This window comes from Palaemon carinicauda, chromosome 15 (assembly GCF_036898095.1).
Source record: "Palaemon carinicauda isolate YSFRI2023 chromosome 15, ASM3689809v2, whole genome shotgun sequence".
Lineage (NCBI taxonomy): Eukaryota > Metazoa > Arthropoda > Malacostraca > Decapoda > Palaemonidae > Palaemon > Palaemon carinicauda.
Window position 1 is genome coordinate 58,489,399 of NC_090739.1, and position 26,706 is coordinate 58,516,104.

Genomic DNA, 26,706 nt, shown 5'->3' on the forward strand with positions numbered 1-26,706 from the left:
CGTCAACATTCCACTCCGGACCTGGTCGAATTTGTCCAGGATCTTTTACAAAAGAACGCCATACAAGAAACGAAACATCTGAAGTTTCAAGGTCGGCTGTTCAGTGTCCCGAAGAAGGATTCAGACAAGAGAAGAGTGATTCTAGATCTATCCCTTCTCAACTTGTCCATTCAATGCGACAAGTTTCGAATGCTTACCGTCTCGCAGGTGCGGACCTTACTTCCCCGTGGGGCCGTCACCACCTCTATCGATCTTACAGACGCCTACTATCACATCCCGATAGCGAGACACTTCCGTCCGTACCTAGGCTTTCGCTTAGGGGACAAAAGTTACTCCTTCAAGGTGATGCCTTTCGGGCTCAACATTGCCCCAAGGATCTTCACAAAGCTAGCAGAAGTCGCTGTTCAGGAACTCAGGAATCAAGGGATTCAAGTAGTAGCCTATCTGGACGACTGGCTCATTTGGTCAGACACCTCCCAAAATTGCCTAAAAGCCACTCACAAAGTCATCCATTATCTTCAATCTCTAGGCTTCCAGATCAACTTCAAGAAGTCCCGTCTTCTTCCAAAATCGAAGTTCCAATGGCTCGGCCTGCAATGGGATCTTATATCTCATACTCTGTGTCTTCCCAGACCCAAGAGGTTAGAGATTGCAAGGAACACCAAACGCTTTCTCAAAGACAAAGTAAGTTCCAGACGACTCCAAGAGAAGATTCTGGGGTCCCTTCAGTTTGCCTCAGTGACGGATCTTCTTCTGAAGGCAAAATTGAAAGATATCAATCGTGTCTGGCGTTCGAGGGCGAACCGGAAGCTCCGGGACAGGAAAGTCCGCCTTCCTCCCATTCTACGGGAAAGACTTCTTCCTTGGACAAGAGCAAACAGTCTGTCAAAGTCAGTTCCCCTTCGATTTCCGCCTCCGGAATTAATCATTCACACAGACGCATCCTTATCAGGTTGGGGCGGCTATTCTCAGCTCAAGAAAGTTCAAGGTCTTTGGACTCCCTTGTTCCGCCATTTTCACATCAATGTGCTAGAGGCCATGGCAGTTCTTCTAACCCTGAAACGTCTCGCTCTTCCCAAGAAACAACACCTTCGTCTGGTCCTCGACAGCGAAGTGGTGGTCCGCTGCCTCAACAGAGGCGGGTCAAAATCAGGGCCTCTGAACCATGTTCTAGTAGCCATATTCTCCCTAGCAGCCTCGAACCGTTGGCATCTTTCAGCTGTCCACCTGGCGGGAGTCCGGAATGTAGTGGCAGACGCCCTGTCCCGGACCTCCCCTCTAGAATCGGAATGGTCACTCGATCTAAAGTCATTTCGGTGGATTCTCTCTCAGGTTCCCGGTCTCCAAGTGGACCTCTTCGCCACGGAATCCAACCACAAATTGAGAGTATATGTGGCTCCCAATCTAGACCCTCAGGCTTACGCCACAGACGCCATGTCACAGAATTGGGACAACTGGGAAAAGATTTATCTCTTTCCCCCGGTGAATCTTTTGCTGAAAGTTCTAGACAAACTGAGATCCTTCAAGGGACAAGTAGCCTTGGTCGCACCCAACTGGCCCAAGAGCAACTGGTATCCTCTCCTGCGGGAGTTGAGACTATACCCTCACCCGATACCCAATCCGGTTCTGTCTCAGATAGTACAAACACGCGTTGTGTACGCTTTCTCAAACATTCAGAGCGCCCTAACTTTATGGACTTTATGAAGTTTGCGGCTATGCATGGTGCCAATATTGATCCTCAAAACACCTTGTTCCTAGAATCGGATAAACGGGATTCCACCATCCGCCAGTATGACTCTGCAGTTAAAAAGTTGGCAAAATTTTTAATAGACTCAGACGTGAACTGTATGAACTTGAACCTTACAGTCACTTTCTTTAGATCTTTATTAGAATCAGGTCTGGCAGCCAATACTATCACCACTATTAAATCGGCTCTGAAAAAAATCTTCCTAGTGGGTTTTAACATAGACTTAACCGACTCTTTGTTAGCTTCAATTCCGAAAGCTTGTGCCAGACTGAAACCGGTTACTCGTCCTACCCCGGTGACCTGGTTCCTTAATGACGTACTCAAATTGGCTTCTGATACCATTAACAGTTCTTGTGATTACATGCCCCTTCTCAGGAAAACACTTTTTCTAGTGAGCTTGGCTTCCGGGGCAAGAATTTCTGAATTGGCAGCCTTGTCGAGAGACCCGGGTCATATTGACTTTCTGCCTTCAGGAGAGGTCCTTCTTTCTCCTAACAAATTCTTTTTGGCTAAGAATGAAGACCCTCAAAACAGATGGACCCCCTGGAAAATTGTTCCCCTCACGCAAGATCCGTCGCTGTGCCCTGTCACTACTCTTAGGTCTTATTTATCCCGGACCTCCTCTAACTCCTCGGGGCCTCTATTCGTTAGAGAACAAGGCGGTACCATTACTATTAAAGGGATCAGGCAACAAATTTTGTATTTTATTAAACAAGCTAACCCTGACTCTTTTCCTCTTGCACATTATATCAGGGCGGTTGCCACTTCGGTGAACTTCTTTCACCACATGAATTTTACAGACCTTTCCAGGTATACAGGGTGGAAATCACCGTCAGTGTTCAAGAAACACTACCTTAAACATTTGGAAGCCCTAAAATTTTCTACAGTAGCCGCAGGGAGCGTAGTTACTCCCGAGTAACTCACAGGTTAATGCCTTGACTCTTTATCTCTCCCTCTTACCTGCCTCATTTATACCCTATTGTATTCGTTGGTCTCGCACCTGAATACTGTTATTATATTTGTAAATTTTATGCTCCTGAGTATCTGTATATATTATCACTCACGGCATTATTATACCTACCTTATTGGATTTATGTTCATATTTAAGATACCCTTATAATTGTTTTTTGGTACTCATCTCTGATTAAAGCATCCTGTATTTCTCTTACGCTTATGTTTTTTCCTTTATTTTGCAAGTTTGGTGACATTTTTCTCTTGTATAGATTCACTGGGCGGCACAGGTTCGAGCCCAGAAAAGGGATTTTGACGTAGGAAAAATATATTTCTGGGCGAAGGACCTGTGCCGCCCAGTGAACCCTCCCAGCTCCTCTCCCTTGGAGTCCCCAAACTTTGGGTGCTAAGGAGTTGGGTTCTGAGCGGATGCATTGTTAGTAGTACCGAGTGAGGTTGAACGGCTCTCCTCTATTGGGGTTCTCTGTCGTGGATTAATCTAAATAGTGCGGGACCTCTGGAATATACGCCCAATTTTATACCGACACCAATAGGTGAGCGAGCTAGTTAACCTAGCACTCCTTTACATTTTTTCTCTGGTATATTTAGCAGTAAATTACCTAAGAATAAGTGCTAAATGGAGCTTATTCACTGGGCGGCACAGGTCCTTCGCCCAGAAATAGATTTTTCCTACGTCAAAATCCCTTTTTTGGGCGAGAGTGCCATGTCGACCTGATGGACCCACCCTTTGCTGACCCCTCCCAAAATTACTTTATCTGCGGTCATTTCTGCTTAACGACAAGAAATGGAATGGCGTCAAGGTGTAATAGGGAAGGAGGTCCACCGGGTACCTAGAACGGCACCCCCTTCTTTTGCCACTCTTCCCCCTTATATCATAGAGTTAAATTTATTCAGGGTGAAGGTTGCTATGTGTCGTATCTAGAATATGTCCCCTGATATTATGCATATTGGATACTCGCGCCAGGAGTTAGAATCCTGGAGACCTTCGGTTTAATTCTCTGGGAGTATCACTGTAGCAAATATCCCTTAGAAGGTTACCTAAAGGAACTCTTCCATCACGACGACATGGCACTCTCACCCAAAAATAGATTTTTCACTTTGCTCAAAATCCATTTTACCAACAGGGAAAATGTACCTCTTATAATTAGAATTATGTTCTAATAAATTATTAGTTTTGATGGTTATAATCTTTATGGGGAGTCAGATTATGCATTACCCTCCTTCCTTCCCATAACCAGACATACCTGGTCTACTCTGAAGTAGACTGCCTTCATTCCATTCACATCCTTCCTAACTTTCCGATCGGCCATCTTAGTTTTTAAAATACTCAAAAGACTGAATCTTCACAAAAGCAAATCTGTTTCCGGGAAGAGAACATGTGAAACTTATGCCAGTTTTGCCGATCGGAAACAAAGAAATAAAGTCAGGACTCGTTCTTTGAGATAGTTAGGTTACAGACAGACGCAAAAAGCAAATTTTCGCGAATATTAACTGCACTAGGGTGGACTAGCTCCTACCCTAAAAAGTCAGTGCCCCTTGCCATAAGAGGGTGCCCGAGCTGAAGATTACCACAATAAATACCACATAATATGGTTTTAAGTTGGTTTCTACAACAGTTTATATTCACATGTACAGTGTACAGTACATTTGCTCACATGTACACTATGTACTGAACACAGTAAGGTTACAGTACAGTATTGAACTGGGTAAAGTTTACAGAGTCGTCGTCATCCCCTTATTGTTCTGTATAACAAAAGTTGTTCTTATCTAGTAATATTGTACTGTAACCTATTACTCACTGATACTGTAGTGTATATTACTTTAATATATGTACAGTAATATTACTACTGAACAGCTTAACTGTACTTACTATAAGTTTTTGGTGTTTTCATTCAAGTCCCCTTACCTACGCCGCTACTCTAGAAGCATGACGCACCTTGGACGCACCTTATGTGTTGTCTCTTGTGCAGTATGTTATCTATACTTTCTTAAACAGAAATACAGCTTATTTCATAAACTAATACCTTAAATATCTCAATAATAGTTGTTTCTTTTAAATAAATAAACAAAACCTGTGCATTCAATTACTTTTCAACAGCTGATATCTCTCTCTCTCTCTCTCTCTCTCTCTCTCTCTCTCTCTCTCTCTCTCTCTCTCTGTATATATATATATATATATATATATATATATATATATATATATATATATATACAATTTTGTTTTGGAAGCATTATTGCATTCTAGAAAATTACGATAATTATTTTGAATTTTGGGTGTATTTTAGCAATCTAAATATTTTGGGAACCGAGATCATATCAGCTGATCTGATCATGACACCCAAAAAGGGATTTTGACGAAGGAAAAATCTATTGCTGGGGAGAGACCTGTGGCGCCTGGTGAAAAGGGTCCTTCTTATACACTTTTCTGATATAAACCTTCCAATTATACCAGAGAAAGATAAAAGCATGGAATGCAGAGGTTACTACCCTCGCGCGAGCACCTTGTGGGTGTCGTGTATAAAGCAGAGGCGCGTGAAAACCACTATTCACAGGCTGTCTTCCATTTAGCTAATTCCTTCGTCAAAGGGATGGGCCGATACAGAGGCACCAGCTACGCTACTAGAACCACGCCACCGACGCCCCAACGCGAGCGCCATCTGAACAACATCCTTCTGTATTGGACATGATGGCTTGGAAAGGAAAGGGTGGGATCGTACAAAATAATAGGGAAGGGTTTCACCGGGCGCCACAGGTCTCTCCCCAGAAATAGCTTTTTCCTTCGTCAAAATCCCTTTTCTGGGTCGACCTGTGGCGGCCGGTGAGAATATACCTGAGAATGCCTTCCAAGCCCAATAATAACTAGTAACCTAATGCGGGGAGAGAAAAAACACCATGTAAGGAAAACCATATATTATATTAAGGTAAGTAAGCATAAATCATAAACTAGCCACAGGACATAGTGAGCGTAAGGCTAAACAAACATGATAACAAGGAAGCCTCCGAGTATCAGAGCACAATATGCAACAAAACTGACATGGCTAAGAATAACCCAGCACTAAAGTTACGGTAAACACAATAATAGTTACAACCATACTAACTAAACATGTAATAAACTTAAGGCTAACGAACCACCAAGGAGAGCGGCGTCGTGGTGCGAGTGGTGGGTACGAGGGAGAAGAAAAGAGATGGATGAAAGGAAGAACAAGAGATCACTGGGGAGAGATAAGGCTCCCAGCTGCAACCGTTGGGTATTTAAGGGCCTGTAAGTTCTTTAGATAGTGGCGTTTGAAGACCATAGGAGATTTCCAACCCGTGTACTTTTTAAGGTCGTCAAAAACCATATTTTGGAAATAATTGATGGAGGTAGCTACTGACCGGATATCATGAGCATGGGGAAATGATCCTGGATTAGCTTGTTTAATGAAGTATAGGATCTGTTGCCTAATGCCTTGAATGGAAATAGTACCTCCTTGTTCTCTGATAAACAAGGGGCCAGACGAGCGGGTGGCAGTTCTAGCTAAAAAGGCCCTGAGAGTAGTGACTGGACATAGAGAAGTATCTTGGAGAAGAGGAATAATTTTCCAAGGGGACCACCTATTTTGGGGGTCCTCATTTTTAGCTAGGAAAGCTCTGTCTGGAGAAAGAAGTACTTCACCTGAAGGGAGGAAATCTATGTTTTCTGAGTTTCGTGAGAGAGCTGCTAGTTCTGAGATTCTAGCACCCGAGGCCAAAGCTGTAAGAAATAAAGTCTTCCTAAGAAGAGTGATATAGGAGCAGGATTCGTTGTCCGTGTCTGAGGCAAGTTTGAGGACATCATTCAGAGACCAAGAGACCTTTTGTGGGCGAACCGAAGGTCGAAGCCTAGCACATGCTTTTGGAATAGATGAGAAATAAGAATCCGCCAGGTTAATGTTAAACCCAACAAGGAAGACCTTCTTCAAAGCTGACTTAATGGTGGTTATAGTGCTAGCTGCTAGGCCTTTGTCAAATATGGACCTAAAGAAGGAGATGGCTAAATTAGGAGTCATAAAAGTATGGTCTGAATTCTTTAAGAAATCAGCTAGTTTCTTAACTGCCGAATCATATTGGCGAATCGTAGAGTCCCTTTTGTCTGATTCTATAAAGAGGACATTTTCCGAGTCGATGTTCGCATCCTTACGAGCCGCAAACTTCATGAAATTCACAAAGTTAGGGTTTTGGCTATCCTTGAGGAATCTGACACAATCCGAGTTTGGACCACTTGGGTCAGTTTGGGGAATGGGATCCGGAAGGGACGGAGTTTCAACTCGAGGAGGAGAGGAAACCAACTGCTCTTTGGCCAGTGAGGTGCTACTAAAGCCACTGCCCCTTGGAAGGAGCGTAGTTTGTGTAAGACTTTCAGTAGATTCACTGGAGGGAATAAGTAGATCTTCTTCCAGTGGTTCCAATCCAGGGTTAATGCGTCCATGGCATAAGCCTGAGGGTCCAGGTTCGGGGTCACACAACAGGGGAGTTTGTGATTGAGTTGGGTCGCGAATAGATCTACCTGGAGGCCCGGAACCAGCCTGAGTATCCACCGGAAAGAAATTTTGTCTAGGGACCATTCTGATTCCAGTGGTTTTGTCCTGGATAGTGAGTCCGCTATCACGTTCTGGACTCCTGCTAGGTGAGTTGCTGACAGGAACCAGTTTTTGTCTGCTGCCAAGGCGAAGATAGTGACCAGGATCTGATTCAGGTTGGGTGACTTGGATCCTCCTCTGTTGATGCAGTGTACTACTGCTGTGCTGTCTGAGACCACTCTGATGTGGGTCGACCTCGGAGGAGAGATTCTCTTCAGGGTCAAGAACACTGCCATGGCTTCGAGAACATTGATATGGAACTGTTTCATGGCGGGTGACCAAGAGCCCTGAAACATCTGATGTTGGGAGTAACCCCCCCATCCACTCAGAGACGCGTCCGTATGAATTGTCACTTGTGGAGAGGGGAACTGTAGAGGAACCGATTTGGAGAGGTTCCTCCGTTCGGACCATGGTCGTAGTCTCATTTTTAAGACAGAGGGGATCTTCGAGATCTTGTCTCTCAAAGGTATTGTAGCTCTCTTTCTCCAAACTCGATTGATGTCTTTGAGTTTGGCTTTTAATAGGAGATCGGATACTGAGGCAAATTGGAGAAGGCCGAGGATTCGTTCTAGAGCTCTTCTGGACACCTGTTTGTGTTTGAGAAAGTTCCTGACCTTTGAAGCTATCTCCCTTACCTTCTTGGGAGGAAGGGAGAGCCTGTGTTTTGAAAGGTCCCACCGGATGCCTAACCATTCGAAGTGGCTTGATGGTTGTAGGCGAGACTTTTGGAGACTGACTTGGAATCCCAGTTTGCCGAGAAATTGAATGACCTTTGTCGTAGCTCTGTTGCATTCCTGGTTCGACTGAGCCCAAATGAGCCAATCGTCCAGATAGGCGATGATCTGTATTCCTTGGTTCCTGAGTTGTTCGAGCACTGTCTCTCCCAGTTTCGTGAATATCCTGGGAGCAATGCTGAGACCGAAGGGCATGACTTTGAATGCAAAGGCTCTCTTGCCGAGACGGAAGCCTAGGTAAGGAGAGAAGTTTCGAGCTACCGGCACATGATAATAGGCGTCGGTAAGATCGATAGAGGTGGTGACGGCCCCACGGGGAAGTAAGGTCTGTACCTGAGAGATATTCAGCATACGGAACTTGTCGCACAGAATGTAAGAGTTTAGTTTTGACAAGTCCAGAACTACTCTCAACGCCGACGAGTCTTTCTTTGGAACTGTAAACAGGCGGCCTTGGAATTTCAGGGATCGAACTCGTTTGATCGCTTTCTTCTTGAGTAACTCTGTGGTGTACTCTTTCAGGATGGGAGTGGGTCTCTGGAAGGTCACTGGTGGAGGTGGAGATCCCTGTGACCATTTCCAACCCAAGCCTTTGGATATTATGCTGTGAGCCCATGGACTGAAGGTCCAATGGTCTCGAAAGTGATAAAGTCTCCCTCCTACCGGGAACACATCATTGCGAGGGAGTGAACCTGGGTCTCTTCCCTCCACGAGCACCCCTTGCTTTAGGTCCGCCTCGCTGGCGAAACTGTCCTCTACCTCTGTAGCTTCCTTTCTGGTGTCCACGAAAGGAACCAGAGGATTCGTAGCTAGGGTTGTATGCGGGAGAGGACATTCAAGTGGGGTTGGGCTGTGCACCTGGGGGAGCAGTGAGGTAGACTACTTGCTGAGGGGGAACCGGTTGTTGAGAAGTCGAAGCAGAGGGGGACTGTGTCGACGTGTGGGGAACTGACGATTGGTGGTAGTGGCCCCGGTTCGTCTTGTAAGGAATAAATCTCTGCTTCTTCTTGAAGAACGTTTGCTTGTGGGATTCGATCTTCCCTTTGGTCGAGAGGCCCCACCTTACTTGCAAATTTTGTTTGCCCTCGCAACGTCCTGAAGAACCTTATCAACTTCGTTCTGAGGGAATAGGTTCTTACCCCAGCAGGAGGACGCTATCAGCCTGTTCGGTTCATGTCTGATGGAAGCCTCAGACAGGACGAACTTCCTGCAGCTAACCCGAGCCGACCAGAAGTCGTGGAGGTCCACTTGGTAGGACAGAAGCAGGTTCTTTGTGAAAACCCTGAACAAGGTTTCTGTGGGATAAACAGAGGCTAGGGACTCTATGGAGGTGATGGAGTGGAGGGACCTAGCTAGCCTATTACGGGTCTTGAACTCAGTTTTGAGAAGACTCTCTAGTAATCTGGGGAGCTTCTCAGAAAAAAGAGTAGAGGCGCAGTCTGGGTCTAGCTTCCCCACTGTGAAGGTAGAAGACGCGTCGTCCCAGGTTGCAGAGGTACTCGGAATGAGCAATGAGGTGGAGTCCGTCTCCTTGAGAGCCGGCATGGTAGAGCCTTCCTTGATGGCCTGTATTGTCAGCTCTGTGACTTTGTCTATGAGCGGTAAAGAGATGGACGATGCCGTCGTAAAAATAGTGAAGGCACCTTTGTGTGGGGTGAGCTTGGAGTTATTACACCCCCACTCTGATAGAGTTCTGGCCCAGATAGCTTGGGCCTGCTCTTTCGGAAATATCACCGTTTCCTTCGGTACCTTGTCCATTCGAACCAATGCAGGCTCCTTTAGGCGTGCGAAGCCATTGAATGGGAATTCTAGCCCCGGGGGGTAGAATTCTAGGTCCTCTAGAGGGCGGGTGCCTATGCCCTCTAGAGTTAGGGAACCATCTAAGTATGGGGCATGCAAGGCAAACCGCCAAGGGTTGTTTTTATCGAAGGGAGGTAGCTTCGATGCGTCTGGGGCTGAAGGAGGCGGAATCTGGGTTCCGGAGCGGATCAGAGTAGCCACCATATCTTTAAGCTCTGTCATAGCCCCAGACTGTTGTTGAATCTGCTCCTTGACTATATCCCTGATCAGGTCGACGGGGAAGGAGGGTGCCTGAGAGCCACCCGTTGATGGTGCCTTGGACTTGACGGACTTGGACTTCTTAGAAGTCACGGTTTAATGGGGAGCAATAGGAACATCAGGAGCAGTCGAGGGTCCGGGGACTGGTGACGTCGATACTGGCAAAGCTGAAGACTTATAAGTATGTAGTGGCTTCACCTTGGGTCGTACGGGGACAGGGGGATCCCAAGGAGAAGCCGTAGGCTTATCAAAGCCGAGAAAGGAAGAGGTAGAAGAAGGAATAGGAGAAAAAAAGGTTTCCACCAACTCGACACCACTTACCTGCTCGTCCATGGGTTCCACGTCTAGATCTAGATCTGCCACGTCCACCGGTAAAAGGGGTTCATCTTACGCGGAAATGGTTGCTCTGACTTCTTCAATTAAATGGGCAGCTACTTCCGGAGTGACTGCTGCCGTTGTCGAGCCTGGGAAGAGACGGGAGGCCATGTCTCCATCGAGGAGATAGGGTGCGCCAGACGGGGCATTCCTGCCGAAGCCTGACACCCAAGGACGAAGAGCAGCCCTTGCTGACCGAAGAGACTCATCATCGGCCTGAAAGAGTTGAGGTGATTAGTGATGAAGGAGAAGGATCGTTCTCCGAAATATACCATGTACAGTATATATAATTAAGGGACAAATTAATGTATCTCCCAAAGATAAACAAGGAACAAAACGAAAACCAACTTACATCATCGTTCAGGAGTATGGAGGACAACTCGTAACAGTGTGTGCACGATTCCGGGAACCAGATCATATATGGGGCTTGTCCCGGCTCCCGAATAAAGGAGATGGCGCAATGCGCATGCGAACGACAGAGGTCATGTCCAACGGGATCGTTGAACGAGGCGGGGCAGCCCTGGGCAGCACAGCGGACCTTCTGTAAAAGAAAGGAGACATAAGTCTGGATGTTCCTTGAGACTCTGGTAAGGGATTAAGATCTACTAACAGAGCCTAGATATAATGAAGTATGTGTGCTTAGGGGGGTTCAGTGATTGAGAGCCGGAGCTCCATATTAAAATACGTTAAATGTAAATGTTTCCTGCACCGGAGTGTGCCGGAGCAATGGAAATGGGTCCGTATCACTATAAATATTATTAAAATAAGAATAAATAATCTAATGAAATCTGCCGAACCTCTGACGGTGTCGGGGATCCAGTGACAGGCCCGTAATAAATAAATTATAAAACACAAGCAGTAGCTAAAGGCTAAGGCTAATATTATTGTTAAGCGTATTGGTGATCTCCGGTGAAGCCGGAGGTCCGGTGAAAGGTCCTGAATAATTCAATTGTGATTAATAATGAATATATGTGTGGATATGGCCGTGGCTGGAGACCGGGTTCAAGGGCCATTGGAGGATGAGGCCCTTCCAGAGGGTTGTATCTAAACAATATATAGCTATAGTTCCAAGCTCATTGAGTATCCCTCATGGCGGAGTAGAACTCAAGGCGGAGTGGATGAATGTTCAGATCCTACTCCCAAGCCGTAACGGGGAGAGGACGGAACTACGAGGGGAACAGGGGGGTCTTAATGACGGCCCAAAACAATAATTCACACAATAACGGGACCTATTAAATAACGCTATCTATCTCAATAGTAACCACAAACTAAAATAACTCGTAAGATATCATATACCCGTAGAGGGAGAGGGGGGAGGGAGAACTCGTTGAACGTACAAAACGGAAAACGGGAAGTCTACTTCTCATACCCGAGGTTAAGAAAGAAAATGAGAGAAAGGGTAACTCGTGACTGGCTACAGAAAACGAGAACTCCAAGCTCTCGCTCTCGTGGTACACTATAAGAACCTAATTAAGCACACAATAATATGATATAAGTATAACAATAAAATTGTAACGTCAAATACAAGACTACGAACGAAGAATAACGTCTGCTATAACCAAATTTAAAAGGATATAGTCCACTGACGAACGCCTCGCAGGGCGGGTACTAAACTATAATAAAGCCAGAACGCTATTCTTGTTCGCAGACTGGACTTGCTAGCAAAAAGTACCATAGGAAATAATAATAATAATAATAATGGTTCAAAAAGGCGTAAGGCCAGTGACTTAACCAAGAACCTAACTGACAGAGTACCAAATGGGCAAGACTAACATGAATTCCCAGCGAGACAAAGCAAAACAACGATGGCTGCCGACACCGCGGAAGGCCAAGCCTGTCGAAATAAAAACACACTATACTGGCAAGAGGACAACTGCTCGGTACTACAAAAAGCTGTCAAAACAAACTATGGTACTTAACATTGGATTGGGTGAAGTTGGAGCTTCGGTCATGACGAAATAAATCCACGAAACGTGAAAACACTGAGAGCACAAAATTCTACAAACACGCTAGCAAGTCCAAAGCAGAAGGATGTTGTTCAGATGGCGCTCGCGTCGGGGCGTCGGTGGCGTGCTTCTAGTAGCGTAGCTGGTGCCTCTGTATCGGCCCATCCCTTTGACGAAGGAATTAGCTAAATGGAAGACAGCCTGTGAATAGTGGTTTTCACGCGCCTCTGCTTTATACACGACACCCACAAGGTGCTCGCGCGAGGGTAGTAACCTCTGCATTCCATGCTTTTATCTTTCTCTGGTATAATTGGAAGGTTTATATCAGAAAAGTGTATAAGAAGGACCCTTTTCACTGGCCGCCACAGGTCGACCCAGAAATACTTATTGGTAAAATACACCCGAAATTTAAAACAAAAGCACATAAATGTTTTATTAAAGCACAATTAACAATTTAGGTAATTGTAATTTTCTAAAATGCAATAATGCTTTTGAAATGAAATAGAATATTTAGAAAGAAAGAGAGAGAGAGAGAGAGAGAGAGAGAGAGAGTGCGTGTGTGTGCTAGTTCTCTCTTATTTGATGTCAGGATGCCAGAAAACTTCAAATTATTCTCTCTCTCTCTCTCTCTCTCTCTCTCTCTCTCTCTCTCTCTCTCTCTCTCTCTCTCTCTCTCTCTCTCTCTCTCTCTCTCTCTCATAGATGAAATCATTGTTTCTTTGCCAAGTCTCTATTGAGGCTATATAATCAAGGACCACAGAGCTAGAAACTATAAAATATCGTGCATCGGCAACATGAATGAATCTCCGGTTAATGTTATGCGTTTCAACTCATAGGGCAAGTAAATAAGATAGGAGAGAAGTATTTCAAATAAAACGGTTGCAATTGATATGCTAATTGGAAAATGTCACATCAAGTAGTAATTGTTTCTTTTAGTAGATATGAAATATCCTTCGGTAGCCTGCCTTAATAATTAATAAGAGTTATTTAATCCGAAAATTGAGTTTGGCGACGGACTAGGCAGTGTTGATCAGCTGATGTGAATGTAAACAATGCATAAGATTGTATTTCGCAATGTTTTTTAATTATAAATACAATACTAAAACGTGAATATTACATGCATTATTATTGGATACAGTTAAGTGAAACCCCGGGGAGAACAGGCAATATGACAAAGGGAGCCATAAACATGAGACGGGGAGGTAGCCAAGTTCCTTCTCCTTGCACATCACCTCTTAGTCCAGTCATTTTAGTCATATTTTAGTGAAATAAATGAAAAAAAATCATAAGCTAAAATTTTGCACATGACTTCTTTAGACACTTAGAAATAACATATCAAAAGTCCCCATTGATATAACATATCAAAAGTCCCCATTGATCCACCTTGAGCTTTGTCCGCCATCTTGGAAAATGGCCGCCAAATTTCCTTTTTTTGCTTTTTTCATGAAAACAGTTAGTCTGACGAAAATGACTATTCAGTACATTATTAAAGCTTACCAAATTCTCTACAAAAGAGGTTTCATGCATATATACTCTACAAGTGATAGTTTGCAAGCTATACCAAGTTGTTGCGAGCACAATATTTTAAATTTGTACTTTTTTCCACACCACCCATGAGGTAAAGTACATAGGCGCGTTTTTTTTTTTTTTTTTTTTTTTAATGTGGTTTCCCCTATAGGTCTAATCCACAACTATCTTGATACTCTCCTTGTCACATATACTGAAATGTACTAGTACTCTTATCATTGAACACACTATACATTGTAGCTTTGTTGGTCTTTCTCATGCACTGTTCAGTAAATAATGCAGGTGGCATTGGGGCAAGCTTGTACTGAAAATAATCTTGCAGATCAGCAGTACTAGTGTCTAATGTATGTATTATTCTTTGAAACACAAGAGTTGTATCAACAGGAACAAAATCTTCTCGTATTGTGACACTTGAGTTTATTGTTGCCAGAGGTAACACACGGTTCTTGTGCTTCAATTTTACCTCACCAAAAGCTTGTCCAGTTATGGCATTCATAGACTCCAATCCAATTTCATAGCTTTTATAGCAGTTTATTTTATTATCACCAGCTATCCCAGTTGCAAGTGACATAATCTCCTTATTGTCTGAAAAGGGTGGATGAGACAGAAACCACTGCAAAATCCTTTCTGTATCTTCATTATCTCTCACAATCCTTGAAGGTCGTAGTTCAATGTGCTGTTCACTATACGAACTTCTCAATCCACAAAACTCCTCAACTTTGGTGCACATTTCACATGTATCTGGCATGCCAAGAATCCACCGACTCAATACACTATTGGTTATCCCTCACCCATGTGTCAGCCCTCCTGAGGTCTTCATGGTCCTCATTAGCGTTTGTTCAACAGTAAGATCTGACCATAGACCAGCCCAATTCTTGTTTGAGCGCCTGATTGTAAAAAATCCTTTCTTTGTAAACTTGACAAAATCTTCATCAGGCATATGCTGGTGTAAATCATGCATATCTTGCAAGTATAGGTGGCACGATTTTGCATAAGCTAAGTTACCAGCTGCATGAAAGTAAGGTATAAACTTTTGAACACACAGTAGGTGTAATTCCCAATTACCTAGTCTTTCAGCCTCTATATAGTGTAGCATCACAGTCACCATCTGGAAATATTGTATCCAAAGCATTGCTGTTTTGCCCCTTAAGGCAACTTCTTGCGCATGAGTGTTAAATGCCTTTACAATGCTATTTATGGTAGCCGATTCCTTTACTGATGTTGCAGTCAATGTTTTGTTATCATACTGCTGAAGCATGGACTGAACCTCTTGTTTATCCTTATCAGAAATGGTTGCACCATCTAAAAGAAGCTGGCCCAATGCAGCATATATTAACAGATGTGCTCGAAGGGCTCTGGCAAAGCTGTGTCCTGTCATCATTTTGTCTGTAGATTTAGGTGCATAAACTGTCTCCCACACTTCATTTAATCCACTACCGGCCATGATGTACCCAATAGAACCCATAAATGACATTAAGAGATGAAAACCACCTAGTCGCACGAAAACATTACCTAAATTCAAACTTTCCAGTAGAGGACACAATCTCTCTTGCCTTCCCATATAGTGGCTGGTCAAAAGTAACACTCTTACTCGCTTTTCTACATGAATCAGATGCAAAATGTAACACGCTGTTTATTGCATCAGAAGAGGTAGCCTTTAAATCAAGGAAAGACAAGAAGCGAATGGACGTCGTATCAAAGTCCTTGCTATTATTGATAGCATCCATAAATCCATTCCAGTGTGAAATATCCTTAAATTTCATCCACTTCCCACTCAACCATAGCAAATGACAAGATGACGTTGTAATTTTTTCACTAGGATTTGATGTAAGTTTCTTTAGATCCTCAATTTCAATCCTTTTCAGTCCACTTTCACTATAACTTGTGAAGGGTTTCACTGTTATAGATGAACACGAAGAAATTTCTCTAGCAGATGGCCTTTTTTTCAGTCTTTCAATTACTTCTGGTTTGATCATTGAGCCTGCTGGTGTTACACATTCAATGGCTCCCATGCAGTGAAATGTGTGAAACCCATCTATTGTGTGCACATCAAAATCTGCATTATCAAATACAAACTGCATGAAACTATCAGGCAAAATATTAGGAGGGGTAGTTTTCATACAAGATGCTTCAAAGAGTTGTGCTTCATTATATCCAGTAGAGAATCCCAGTTTATGTAAAATATGTACCAGGAGTCTTGATCCAAATTTCCTGTGTACGTAAACAGCTACTCCGAGTAGGATCGGAGAGACAAATGTTCTTGGACGGACTGCTTGTAGGATTGAATGAGCTATAGCAGAGCATACCCTGTGTTTGTTGTCTGTATCTCCCTTTCCTCCTTTTTCAATTATTTCATGTAATAAAACGAAGAGAATCAGGTATGTTGTTTTCAACTTTATTAAAGAGCCCCTCAGGAGAACGATAGTTGCTGGAGTCGTAGACCTTTGACTTGATGTCCTCTTTAATAATAGCTGCTGCAGTTCTAACAATCCTCATTTGCTCTTCTTTCTCACTATGGAGTGTTTCATTATACCAAGAATTACATAGCAATTTTATCTCCTGATTTGCGGAAACATACAATGGGAATCTTTCTTTGGAGGGTAGTTATGATAACATCATTTCCATACTTTTCTTGTAATTTGGTTTTCAGATAGCTTCCACTTGTCCTGCAAGATTGGTTCTGATGCATCACATCTAACAATTCCTACAAAGTAAATTGACAGTCATCATGTCTTCCATATATGAACAAACTTTCTCTAAGCCAGTTTCTATATCTTCATCATCGGGTCGTCCACGTTTACCTAACGGATTAAAGTGTTGCTTCGAAAAAAAAACTTGGAGCTACATGACCTATGGTATCTTGCTTCTTCTGCAACCAAACAATGAACACCAACTATAATTTCTTTTACTTTTTTGCCCCAGTCATCATTACGATTGATGTATTTATCCAGCACATTTTTTCCAAAGTCTAAGGTCATTACTCTACTAACTACTTGCCGTCTATGGAGAGGTTTTTTCTTTTCCTCTTTTTCACAGCACTATTGAAAAGAAAATACTGTATACACTTTTTCTTGAAATTAAACACAGTTTCTTTTGATCAAATTTTCTGTTTAATAGGTGACCCTGTTTCCTCCTGGTCAGTTGTATTTCTTTTATAAGCTGCTTTTATACTCTTTTCTCTAGTATAGTCTTTTCTGCATTTTATGTGTACTTGAATAGGTAATAAATTAACCCACTTTTGCCACTTATCATCTCCTCTTTTCGTACTTTCTTCAACAAGTGTCGACATATCTTTCTTAACACAAATATTTTCACTTTCTATTAAGCGTTCTTTGCAAAGTACACATAATTCACTTTGATCTGTGGTTCCTTCCATTTTTAAAGTATATTCTGAAATGAAAACAAAACAAAAAGGATAACCATTTAGAAAATACTTTTTTTCTTATCTTACACAAGAGGCATTATTTTTTCAAATAGGCATCAAGAAACCTATTAACACAAACAACTATGTCTCTTGTGTAAGATAAGGGATTGCTTGTTTCCCATGCTGTGACTCAAGAGTGTAAAGATCACAGGTATACTTGTCAGTATCAATGACACTTATGGTAGCCACTGTGATTTATAATTTATATTAATCAGATAATTAGATGATTCAGTTTTCTTCACTTAGACAAAGCATAAGGGACTTTAGTGTATTTATGAAAAAACACCCAGATTTATTACATGAAAAAATGCTTTATTTAACCTATTCTTTGAAAAAGTTAATGGGAGACTGTTCTTTAGTCTTTGCTAACATCATCAACTTAATACTATTACTTTTACCATCATTATCACTATCAATAGTATAGCCTGTCACAACATACATACACCATAGCATTACTAATATAATAATTCAATAAATTTTGCATGTATTCACTGCTAAAAACCCCGTCGACAACAGGCACCAATAGATTGAGATGTTCTCTCAGGCATGATTACAAGACAACAATTTGGTGGGATTTCTCCCAAATCTTATGACTTTGTTCTTATGTTTAATACAATGATGAAATAGATACTTGGCTGTAAGGTAGTAAACAGGGGTACATTTCCAGATGGAAAAGGATAATGATTAACAATATAATGATACAATAACTCAATTATTGATAAATATCTTCAATAACCAATAAATATTTTCAATAACAACTAAATCTCGATACAACTAAAGTTACATTTGAGTCGGAACTCCGAACAAAACTTTTAAACAAAACAAACTTGTTTTCAAGGGAAAATTGGATAATGTTAATTAAATAAGAAACATCTTTAAATTTATACAATAGTAACAATTTCCAATAATGAAATACATTTATATTATTATTATTACTTCCTAAGCTGCAACCTTAGTTGGAAAAGCAGGATGCTATAAGTCCAGGGGCCCCAACAGGAATAATAGCTCATTGAGAAAAGGAAACAAGGAAAAATAAAATATTTCAAGAACAGTAACAACATTAAATTAAATATTTCCTATAATAACTATAAAAACTTTGACAAAATAAGAGGGAGAGAAATAATTAAGAATAGTGTGCCAGAGTGTACCCTCAAGCAAGAGAACTCCAAATATTAGATATATGGGAAATCAAAGAAACAAAAATAAAATAATAGAGACCTTTCATGTGACGTTATCAGATGCCTAATATCAGAAGAACTAACTATGTCGAGTCAGATATTTAACACAAGACTAAACCTACATCTTTTGGTTTTTGTAGAATTGTAATCTCGACACCAGTGCAATAGCATACCATGTTTGTGTTTGGTGGATATTATCCTGAAAAATCCTGACTTTATCATTGAGAATATTGTGCTCTAGGTCCTATAGTGGCTGCTAGTACTATGGTCTTACTAAATTTTTTCAGTTGAATTTATAATTTTTTTTTTTTTTTGACATTTCAAATATCTGGAGTTCTATATTTCAAACTATTTCAAGATGGTTTCCATTAAATATAGACCATTTGAGTCCAGCTTCTTAATTATATACTTTTCTATTTTATTTTTGACCTATCTCTTTCATTCAGTAGTGTCCTACCTCCATCATTGTGTAGTAGTCAACAGTGTGAACATCGGGGAAGGCTCATAGAAATAAATGTAATTTACATGCCCACAATCCTCCCCACTGACTTCTGATGTCAAGGAATAGGAAATACTTTCAATTTTAAAACTGAATGATATAGAATTGCTAGTGCTCCTTGCCTTTAACCACTAGATTGTTTCATTATTTTACAAAGGGCATGTATCTTTTTAAAGGAAAGAAATGAGGGAAATTTTAAATTTTAGGAGTAAACATTGATAAACCGAGTTCTGGAGAAGTAATGTGGTGCAGAATGAACAGCATGTGAATATAGAGAGAGCAAATTTTATTAAAAGCAGTTTTTGTTATTTTAGTGTTTTAGATCACATTAATAATAAATTGTACCCAGGTGCTCAGAGAAGCTTAAGATCTCCAGATTTACTGAAGAAGCTAATAATCCTTGATTAGAATAACAGATATCTGACCTTGGTGACCCCATACCAGGATTTACAGCATCCTGTGATTAACAAATAGGTATCATACCCACAATAAATCATTATAGAAATTATTTATGTGAAATTTGGTTTAGTTTCATTCCCTCTAACAATGAGGACTGTTATTTCCCTATAGTGTAATGGTTTTATTTCTAAGTGTACAGTAATTCTAAGAAAATGTCAAGATTTAATGAATGGAAAGACAGTCTTATTTAACCTCATATTTGATGAAATTGATTTAGTTCATTCTTCAACGAAGATAATGATTCTAATCATGTAAAAAAAGATTAGAACATAACTAGAGAAGCAAATAATTTTGTTTATAGTATAGTATTGGAATTTTAGTTATCAGACCTAATCAATAATAAAAGGTGGTGGTTATTTTATTTTAATTTACTTATATATTCATAATCCCATAAGTTGCACTGGAATTGAGTTGGCCTTTTTTTTTTATTTATAAAATGCCTGTGATGTTTGTATGCTATGATTATGGTTATCACAATTAATATAATCATAATACTTATAATGTTGAAACATTGTATTTTTTCCATCAATGCTGGCATTGGGGCTTTCAAATTTCAATTATTGCTTTTCTAAATTGCAGTACCATATTTATTGTATAATTAATCATATATATATATATATATATATATATATATATATATATATATATATATATATATATATATATATATATATACATATATATATATATATATATATATATATATATATATATATATATATATATATATATATATATATATATATATGTATATATATATATATATATATATATATATATATATATATATATATATGTATATATATATATATATATATATATATGTATATATACTATATATATATATATAGTGTTTGTATCGTAGTACAGTAGTGTGTTCCCTTCTCATTGTTTGTGTTTGCTTGTGTATTGTGGTAGTATTTATTTGTGCTGGTCAGTGTATGAGATTTAATAGTTTGCTTCCTGGAGACTCATTTTCTTTGCATAGGTTACTCATGTATTCATTAACCAGTTTAAAGGAGGACCTATTTAGTATGTCAGGTTAATGAGACTCCTACAGGAAACCCATAATTATAAATTTTATTTTGTACAGTAGTTCTCTTGTGTAAGATTAGTGTTGTGCCTATTGTTCATGTCTTTGTTGCATATATCTCTTTATGAAGGCAAGATGGATTTACCTATATACAGTGGGCTTGCTATGAAGATTTTCCATATACAGTAATACATTACAGTACAGTACATTCAGAGCAGTAAAAGCAGTAGATTTGCTCATGCTTTGTCCTTGTCCATGCTTGGAAATTAATGCAGAGGGAGGGAGGTGAGGTTGTTTAAAATTGACTCGAGCTTGACCTAGACCTCTGTGAGTAAATCCATCTTGTCAATTTTTCAGGATGATGTGGGGAGTCTAACTTCGTCCATATTAGCCAAGTGCCTCATCACAGGAAATAGAGCGCCCCAGCGAAAAAAAGTCAAGTCGGCCTCAAAATCTGGTTCATCCAAAGAGAAAGCCTCTGGCAGAAGTTCCCCAGAAAATCTTAAATCTCCTAAAGCTTGGATGGAGTGGTTTTTAGAACAAAATGAAGGTATCAAAGAAAATTTGAATGTTACAACTAAAAAATCTAAGCCAAAGTCCCACAAAGCCTCATGCAAAGTTCCTGAAGGGTCTAGGAAGAAGCGTAAAAGTACTCCATGTATTAGAAGGAAAATTGAACACATTCTGACGCCTGAAGAAGTTACTAGTGATATGCTTGACAAAGTTGCCATTAGGTCTAAGGATAAGCAACACGATCAGGAAAATGGTACTTCTTGTCATCAGTGTCGGCAGAAAACTGGTGACACAAAGACAATATGCAGGTCCGGGAGGTGTGTAGGATTAAGAGGATTTTTCTGTGGTCCATGTTTAGGTACAAGGTATGGTGAAGATGCTAAAAAAGCCCTGCTGGATCCCACATGGGCATGTCCAGTGTGCCGTGGCATATGCAATTGTTCACTTTGCCGCAAAGCTTTTGGACAGCAGGCAGTAGGGCAAATTGTGCAAAGATTGGGAAAAATGGGTTATAGCAGTGTCCAGCAGTATTTAGAATCAAAAACAGAAGAGGACTCCCAAGCAGATGCCCATACGACTGATACCTGTAAATTATCTGATGATGATGGTATTGATTATGATGAAAATCACTTAGAAATCTTGAAAGAAGTGGAGGAAGAGGACAATGAAAAACTGGACTCCGGAGATGAAAGTGAAGAAGAATTGTTACAGGCTATGTCTACCTTATGAAAAAATTGTTGATTTTATGTTATTTATTAATATAAAAAGTGCATTGCATATCATAGTAGAAAATAACCTTTTGTAATGAAAAGTAATTTTTATTGTTATCTCTCTATAAATCATATAAAGTATATATAGATAGACAATATATTATTATTGGCAAGCAGTGTTTTTACTTGCTTAAAGCTTAAAATTTATTAAGTAGTTGTTTGCACTGTTATTTGAAACAGGGTACTTTATTGTAGCATTTCATAGTAATGTTAATCTTTTCACTAGAATTCTATACAGTACTGTAAATTCAGTACCATTTTAAATATCTATATATATATATATATATATATATATATATATATATATATATATATATATATATATATATATATGAAGTTGGCTCTCCATGTCATTATCTAATGATGAGGAGAGATTTATATAAACTATGCAACCTCCATGCTTTCAGTATACTTTCACTATATTTGATACATATAAAGATTGATTTATAAGTAAAATCAGCTAAACTGTTGTTAGAAACCATTTTAGATGTATAGATTATGTGCCACTTTAGTTGGGACCACAATCAACATTCATGTGTACATAAGGCATTTTCCATTTGTTAAAAAGTGCACTTGCAAATATAATGAAACTTAGAATCTAATAGTTTTGGTCAAGGAATTACCATAGATTGAACAAACCAGTGTTGCTCTTTGTGCAGTTTTATCTTTTGTTCTTTTTTATTTTCCAGAATATGGATTCATGTAATCCCCTATCAATTTGGTATTACCTCTGAAGTACAATATCTTCATTAATCTAAATTTACTGGAATGTGAGATGAACCTTTTTAGGAGTGTTCTTAGTGATAAACATGATTTTTTTTACCCAAATATGTTCATTTTTATAATTTATATATATATATATATATTTTTTTTTACTCTACAGAATTTACTTTTTTTTTAAATACTTTTGTGAAAGGCTTTTGAATTCCTCTTTTCTGGGTCGACCTGTGACGGCCGGCGAAAAGTCCTTCTTTGTACTTTTTCTGATATAAATCTTCCAAATATACCAGAGAAAATTAAAAGCATGGAATGCAGAGGTTACAACCCTCGCGCGAGCACCTTGTTGGTGTCGTATATCTAACAAGGGCGTTTGTAAAACACTATTCACAGGCTGTCTTCCATTTAGATAATCCCTTCATCAAAGGGGGAGGGCCGTGACAGGCCCTAGAGAATACAGTTGGGTTACCCTACCGACACCTACCACTCGCGCTCACCAGGTCATCCTTCTGTTTTGGACTTGCCCGCAAGTTGATAAGTGTTTTGCCCAGTGTTTTTCGAAGTGATTGTCGTTAATTCAACATGACTGACGTTGCTACTTCACCCTTACCAATGTTAAGTACCATAGTTTGTTTTGGCAGCTTTTGACAGTACCGGGCATTTGTTCTGTTTCCAATATGGTGGTTTTTAGTTTTGGAAGCGATTGTCCTGCCGAGGTATCGGCGGCTATTTTGGGTTATGTTCGCTTCGGTAAATATTCTAGTTATTTTTGCCCATCTGGTACTCTGTCATCTAGGTTATATCACTCACGTTTTATGGCCTTTTTGTGTTATCATTAATTTTTATTAGTTTATACTATGGTATTTATTTGCTTGCAAGTCCAATTTGGACCTACGAAGAATAGCGATTTAAAGAATAGCGAATTAAAGTTTAGCGATTTAGTCTGTTAGTTTGTACTCGCCTCAGAGGCTTCGATTTAGACTATATCCTTGTTTATTTGTTACGTTGTCGTTATTCTTCGTTCTTGGTTATTACAATTACTAAGAAAAGCAATCAATTATATTAATTTTCTTGTTTTATTGTGTGATGTTAGTTTTTTATTATGTAACCTTGAGAGCGAAAACAGAGACTGCTCGTTCCCTGTTCTACAGATATGAGTTATCCCTTCTCTCGTTTTCTTAGCTCGAGTAAGAGAGGTGAATTTCCCGTTCTCCGTTTTTATACGATCACGAGTTATTCAGGCCTCCTCTTAGTATCAGAGTTGATGATAGTACGTTTAATATTATAAACGTTTTTATTGATGTGGTTACTGTTAATATAGCTAACACTATTAATAGGTACGTTAGTGTATGAGTCATTAATTGGGGTCGTTTTATACCGACACCCTTAGCTCCGCCGTGAGTTATGCTTAGCTCCGCCTTGAGTTATGCTCCGCTATAATGGATACTCATTGGGTGAGAACTAGTTAACGTACAGGAGCAGATTTTTGGAGTGCAACGGTGAAATCCGGCACTCGGACTCCGGCTGAAGCCTTTTACACACGAACCTTTGTCATGTTTGATCATAATTACACCGTTACAGCCGGCTTCACGGGAGATAACACAATCATTCATTGAGGTTAATGTTATCGTACCGGGGACGGTCACGATATCACGGTGACGGGCCTTTGCTACCGGATCTCCGGTACAAACAGAGTTACAGAGATCAAGCAGACGGCCAGAACCGGAGTTAACAATGTGATACCGATGAAGACTTCACAGTTTCATTATTACGGTCCCTTTTTCATCGAATCTCCGGCTTCACTGGAGATAACACAAACATTCAGTATTAGAGAATGTTATCGTACCGCTGAGGATCACGTTTTCACGATAACGGACCTTTGTCACCAGTTCTCCGTTACAAACAGAGATCAATCAGACGATCAGAATCAGGGTATGAACCCTTTTTCATGAATAATCACAATATCGTTATTACGATCCTTTTCATCGAATCTCCGGCTTAACCGGATATCGTACAGGCGATCAGCATTGAGGTTAATATTAGTTTTTCTCTGGTGTTCACGTTGTCACTATGACGGACCTTTGTACCGGGGATTGTTACCGGAGCTCCGGTACAGACAGAGATCACTCAAACCACGGGTGGCCAATCTCTTGTTTTGCTGTAAAGGAAAGGATTTAACATGAATACAAAGTAAACTGTACTTACTTTAATGACACTTTGAATTTGCGTTGGTAATATTCATTAGCTATTCTTGAAAGTCCTAATAAAAATATATGAACATAACTATGCCTATATTTATGCATATATTTAATTCTAACTATGTATAAATATGGATAAATATCCATACAACATCGTGTTCAAATAGAAATAAATTGATTATGCCTATATTTATGCATTTTCAATTCTAACTATGCCTAAATATGAATAAATATCCATACAACCTAGTGTTCAAATAGAAATAAATTGATTGTGCCTATTTTTGTGCATATTCAATTCTAACTATACCTAAATATGAATAAATAGTCATACAACATCGTGTTCAAATAGAAATAAATTGATTATGCCTATATTTATGCATATTCAATTCTAACTATGCCTAAATATGAATAAATATCCATACAACATAGTGTTTAAATAGAAATAAGTTTCCACTCAGTACTGGGAACCGAACGTTGGCCCCTTCTAATGAGGGGCCGGGTCGAGACTAACCATGCCATGAGAGGCTATCTACTGTTCCTTGAAACTCTGGTCAGTGAACAGATGAATCAATAGAATACTAATAGCCAGTAAATAATGTTAGACCCGGTTCTGAACGTCTGAGTCAGGGGTGGCCAACCTGTGGCGGATGCGCCAACAGTGTCACATTTCATGAATACAAGTGTCGAACTATACCCCAAAAGATAGTACATTAAATGACTATTCTTTAAAATTTATTTTTATGAGTTATACAGCTGATCCCAGCCTGTGAATAGGATCACTAACCAAAGTTCAAGGAACATCCAGACTTATGTCCCCTTTCTGTTACAGAAGGTTCGCCTACATGGTTCCCGTCAGGATGATGATGAATCTCTCTGGCCTGCAAGAGAGGCTCTCCGCCCTTGGGTATCAAGGTTGGGAAGAAATGCTCCATCTAGAGGTCCCTATCTCCTCAGAGTGTCCTCTCTAAGGTTGGACACGACCCCATGGACGGGCAGGTAGGTGGGGATGAGTTTTGAGCCTTCAGCTTTGCAATTACCTACGTCACCGACCTAGGACCCTTAATGGATCCTGATGTTCATGTTACCCTGCATAAACCGTGACTGCTAAAAGCAACACATTCTAGGGAAAACCAAGGGGCTATGACGAAGCTCAAAAGTATGGTGGTGAGTCGGATCCGTTCAGGAACTCGGAAGTTTCCCCCTACAGCCCCAGGCATATCGAAGTAACCTCCTTCGATAAAAACAACGCATAGAGATTTGCCTTACATGTTCCATATATAGATGGTACCATAAATCTGGATGGCATAGACGTCCTCCCTCTGGGGGACCTAGATTTTACTCCCAGGTACTAGAATTCCCGTTCAACGGATTCGTTCGATTGAAAGAGATTGCCATGGTTAGGTTAGACAAGGTACCGAAGGTAACAGTATTATTTCCTAAAGGGCAGGCCCGATCTGTCTGGACCAGGATGTTGTCAGTCTGGGGGTACGATAATTCCAGGATCTGCCCTTCCAATTCGACCCACACGTTTGATGGTCTGATCGGGTTAGTTGTGGGAAATACGTTCTGTCTGAGGCCTCTATCAGACAGGAATCGATAGTCGGTTACCCACTCGTCATCACAGCCTTCCTCTGATTCGACGTCTATGCATCCAAATCCCCCTCATCAGGTGGTATACCTCACTGATTCTCCAGGTACACAGCCCAACCCCGTTGGGATGTTTTACCTGCATACAGCCCTAGATCCGAACCCTCAGGCTCCTCTCGTGGACACCAGAGAGGAAGCTACAGGAGTAGAAGACAGTCTCGCCATCGAGACGGACCTAGGAAAAAGGGGGCTCGGAGAAGGAAAGTACCTAGATTCACCCCCTCACAACGCGGTGGTCCCGGTAGGGGATAGACTTTACCATTTTCGAGACCATTGAACCTTCGGTCTGTGGGCTCATAGCATAATCTCTAAAG

The 26,706-nt window shown here is 40.5% G+C and overlaps 1 protein-coding gene across 3 annotated transcripts in view; it reads left to right on the top strand.

Moving 5' to 3' along the window:
- Positions 1-26,706, top strand: part of Zmynd8 (Zinc finger MYND-type containing 8) — a 596,751-nt gene that overhangs the window by 500,243 nt on the left and 69,802 nt on the right. For 2 of the 3 annotated variants that reach the window (XM_068388414.1, XM_068388416.1), the window contains exon 13: positions 20,905-22,062. The exons of the other annotated variant lie outside the window; for it this stretch is intronic. In XM_068388414.1, the coding sequence (XP_068244515.1) occupies positions 20,905-21,789 (885 nt within the window). In that variant the 3' untranslated portion in view covers positions 21,790-22,062. Of the gene's footprint in view, positions 1-20,904; positions 22,063-26,706 lie in introns of those variants that run through there. 3 annotated transcript variants of the gene reach the window in all.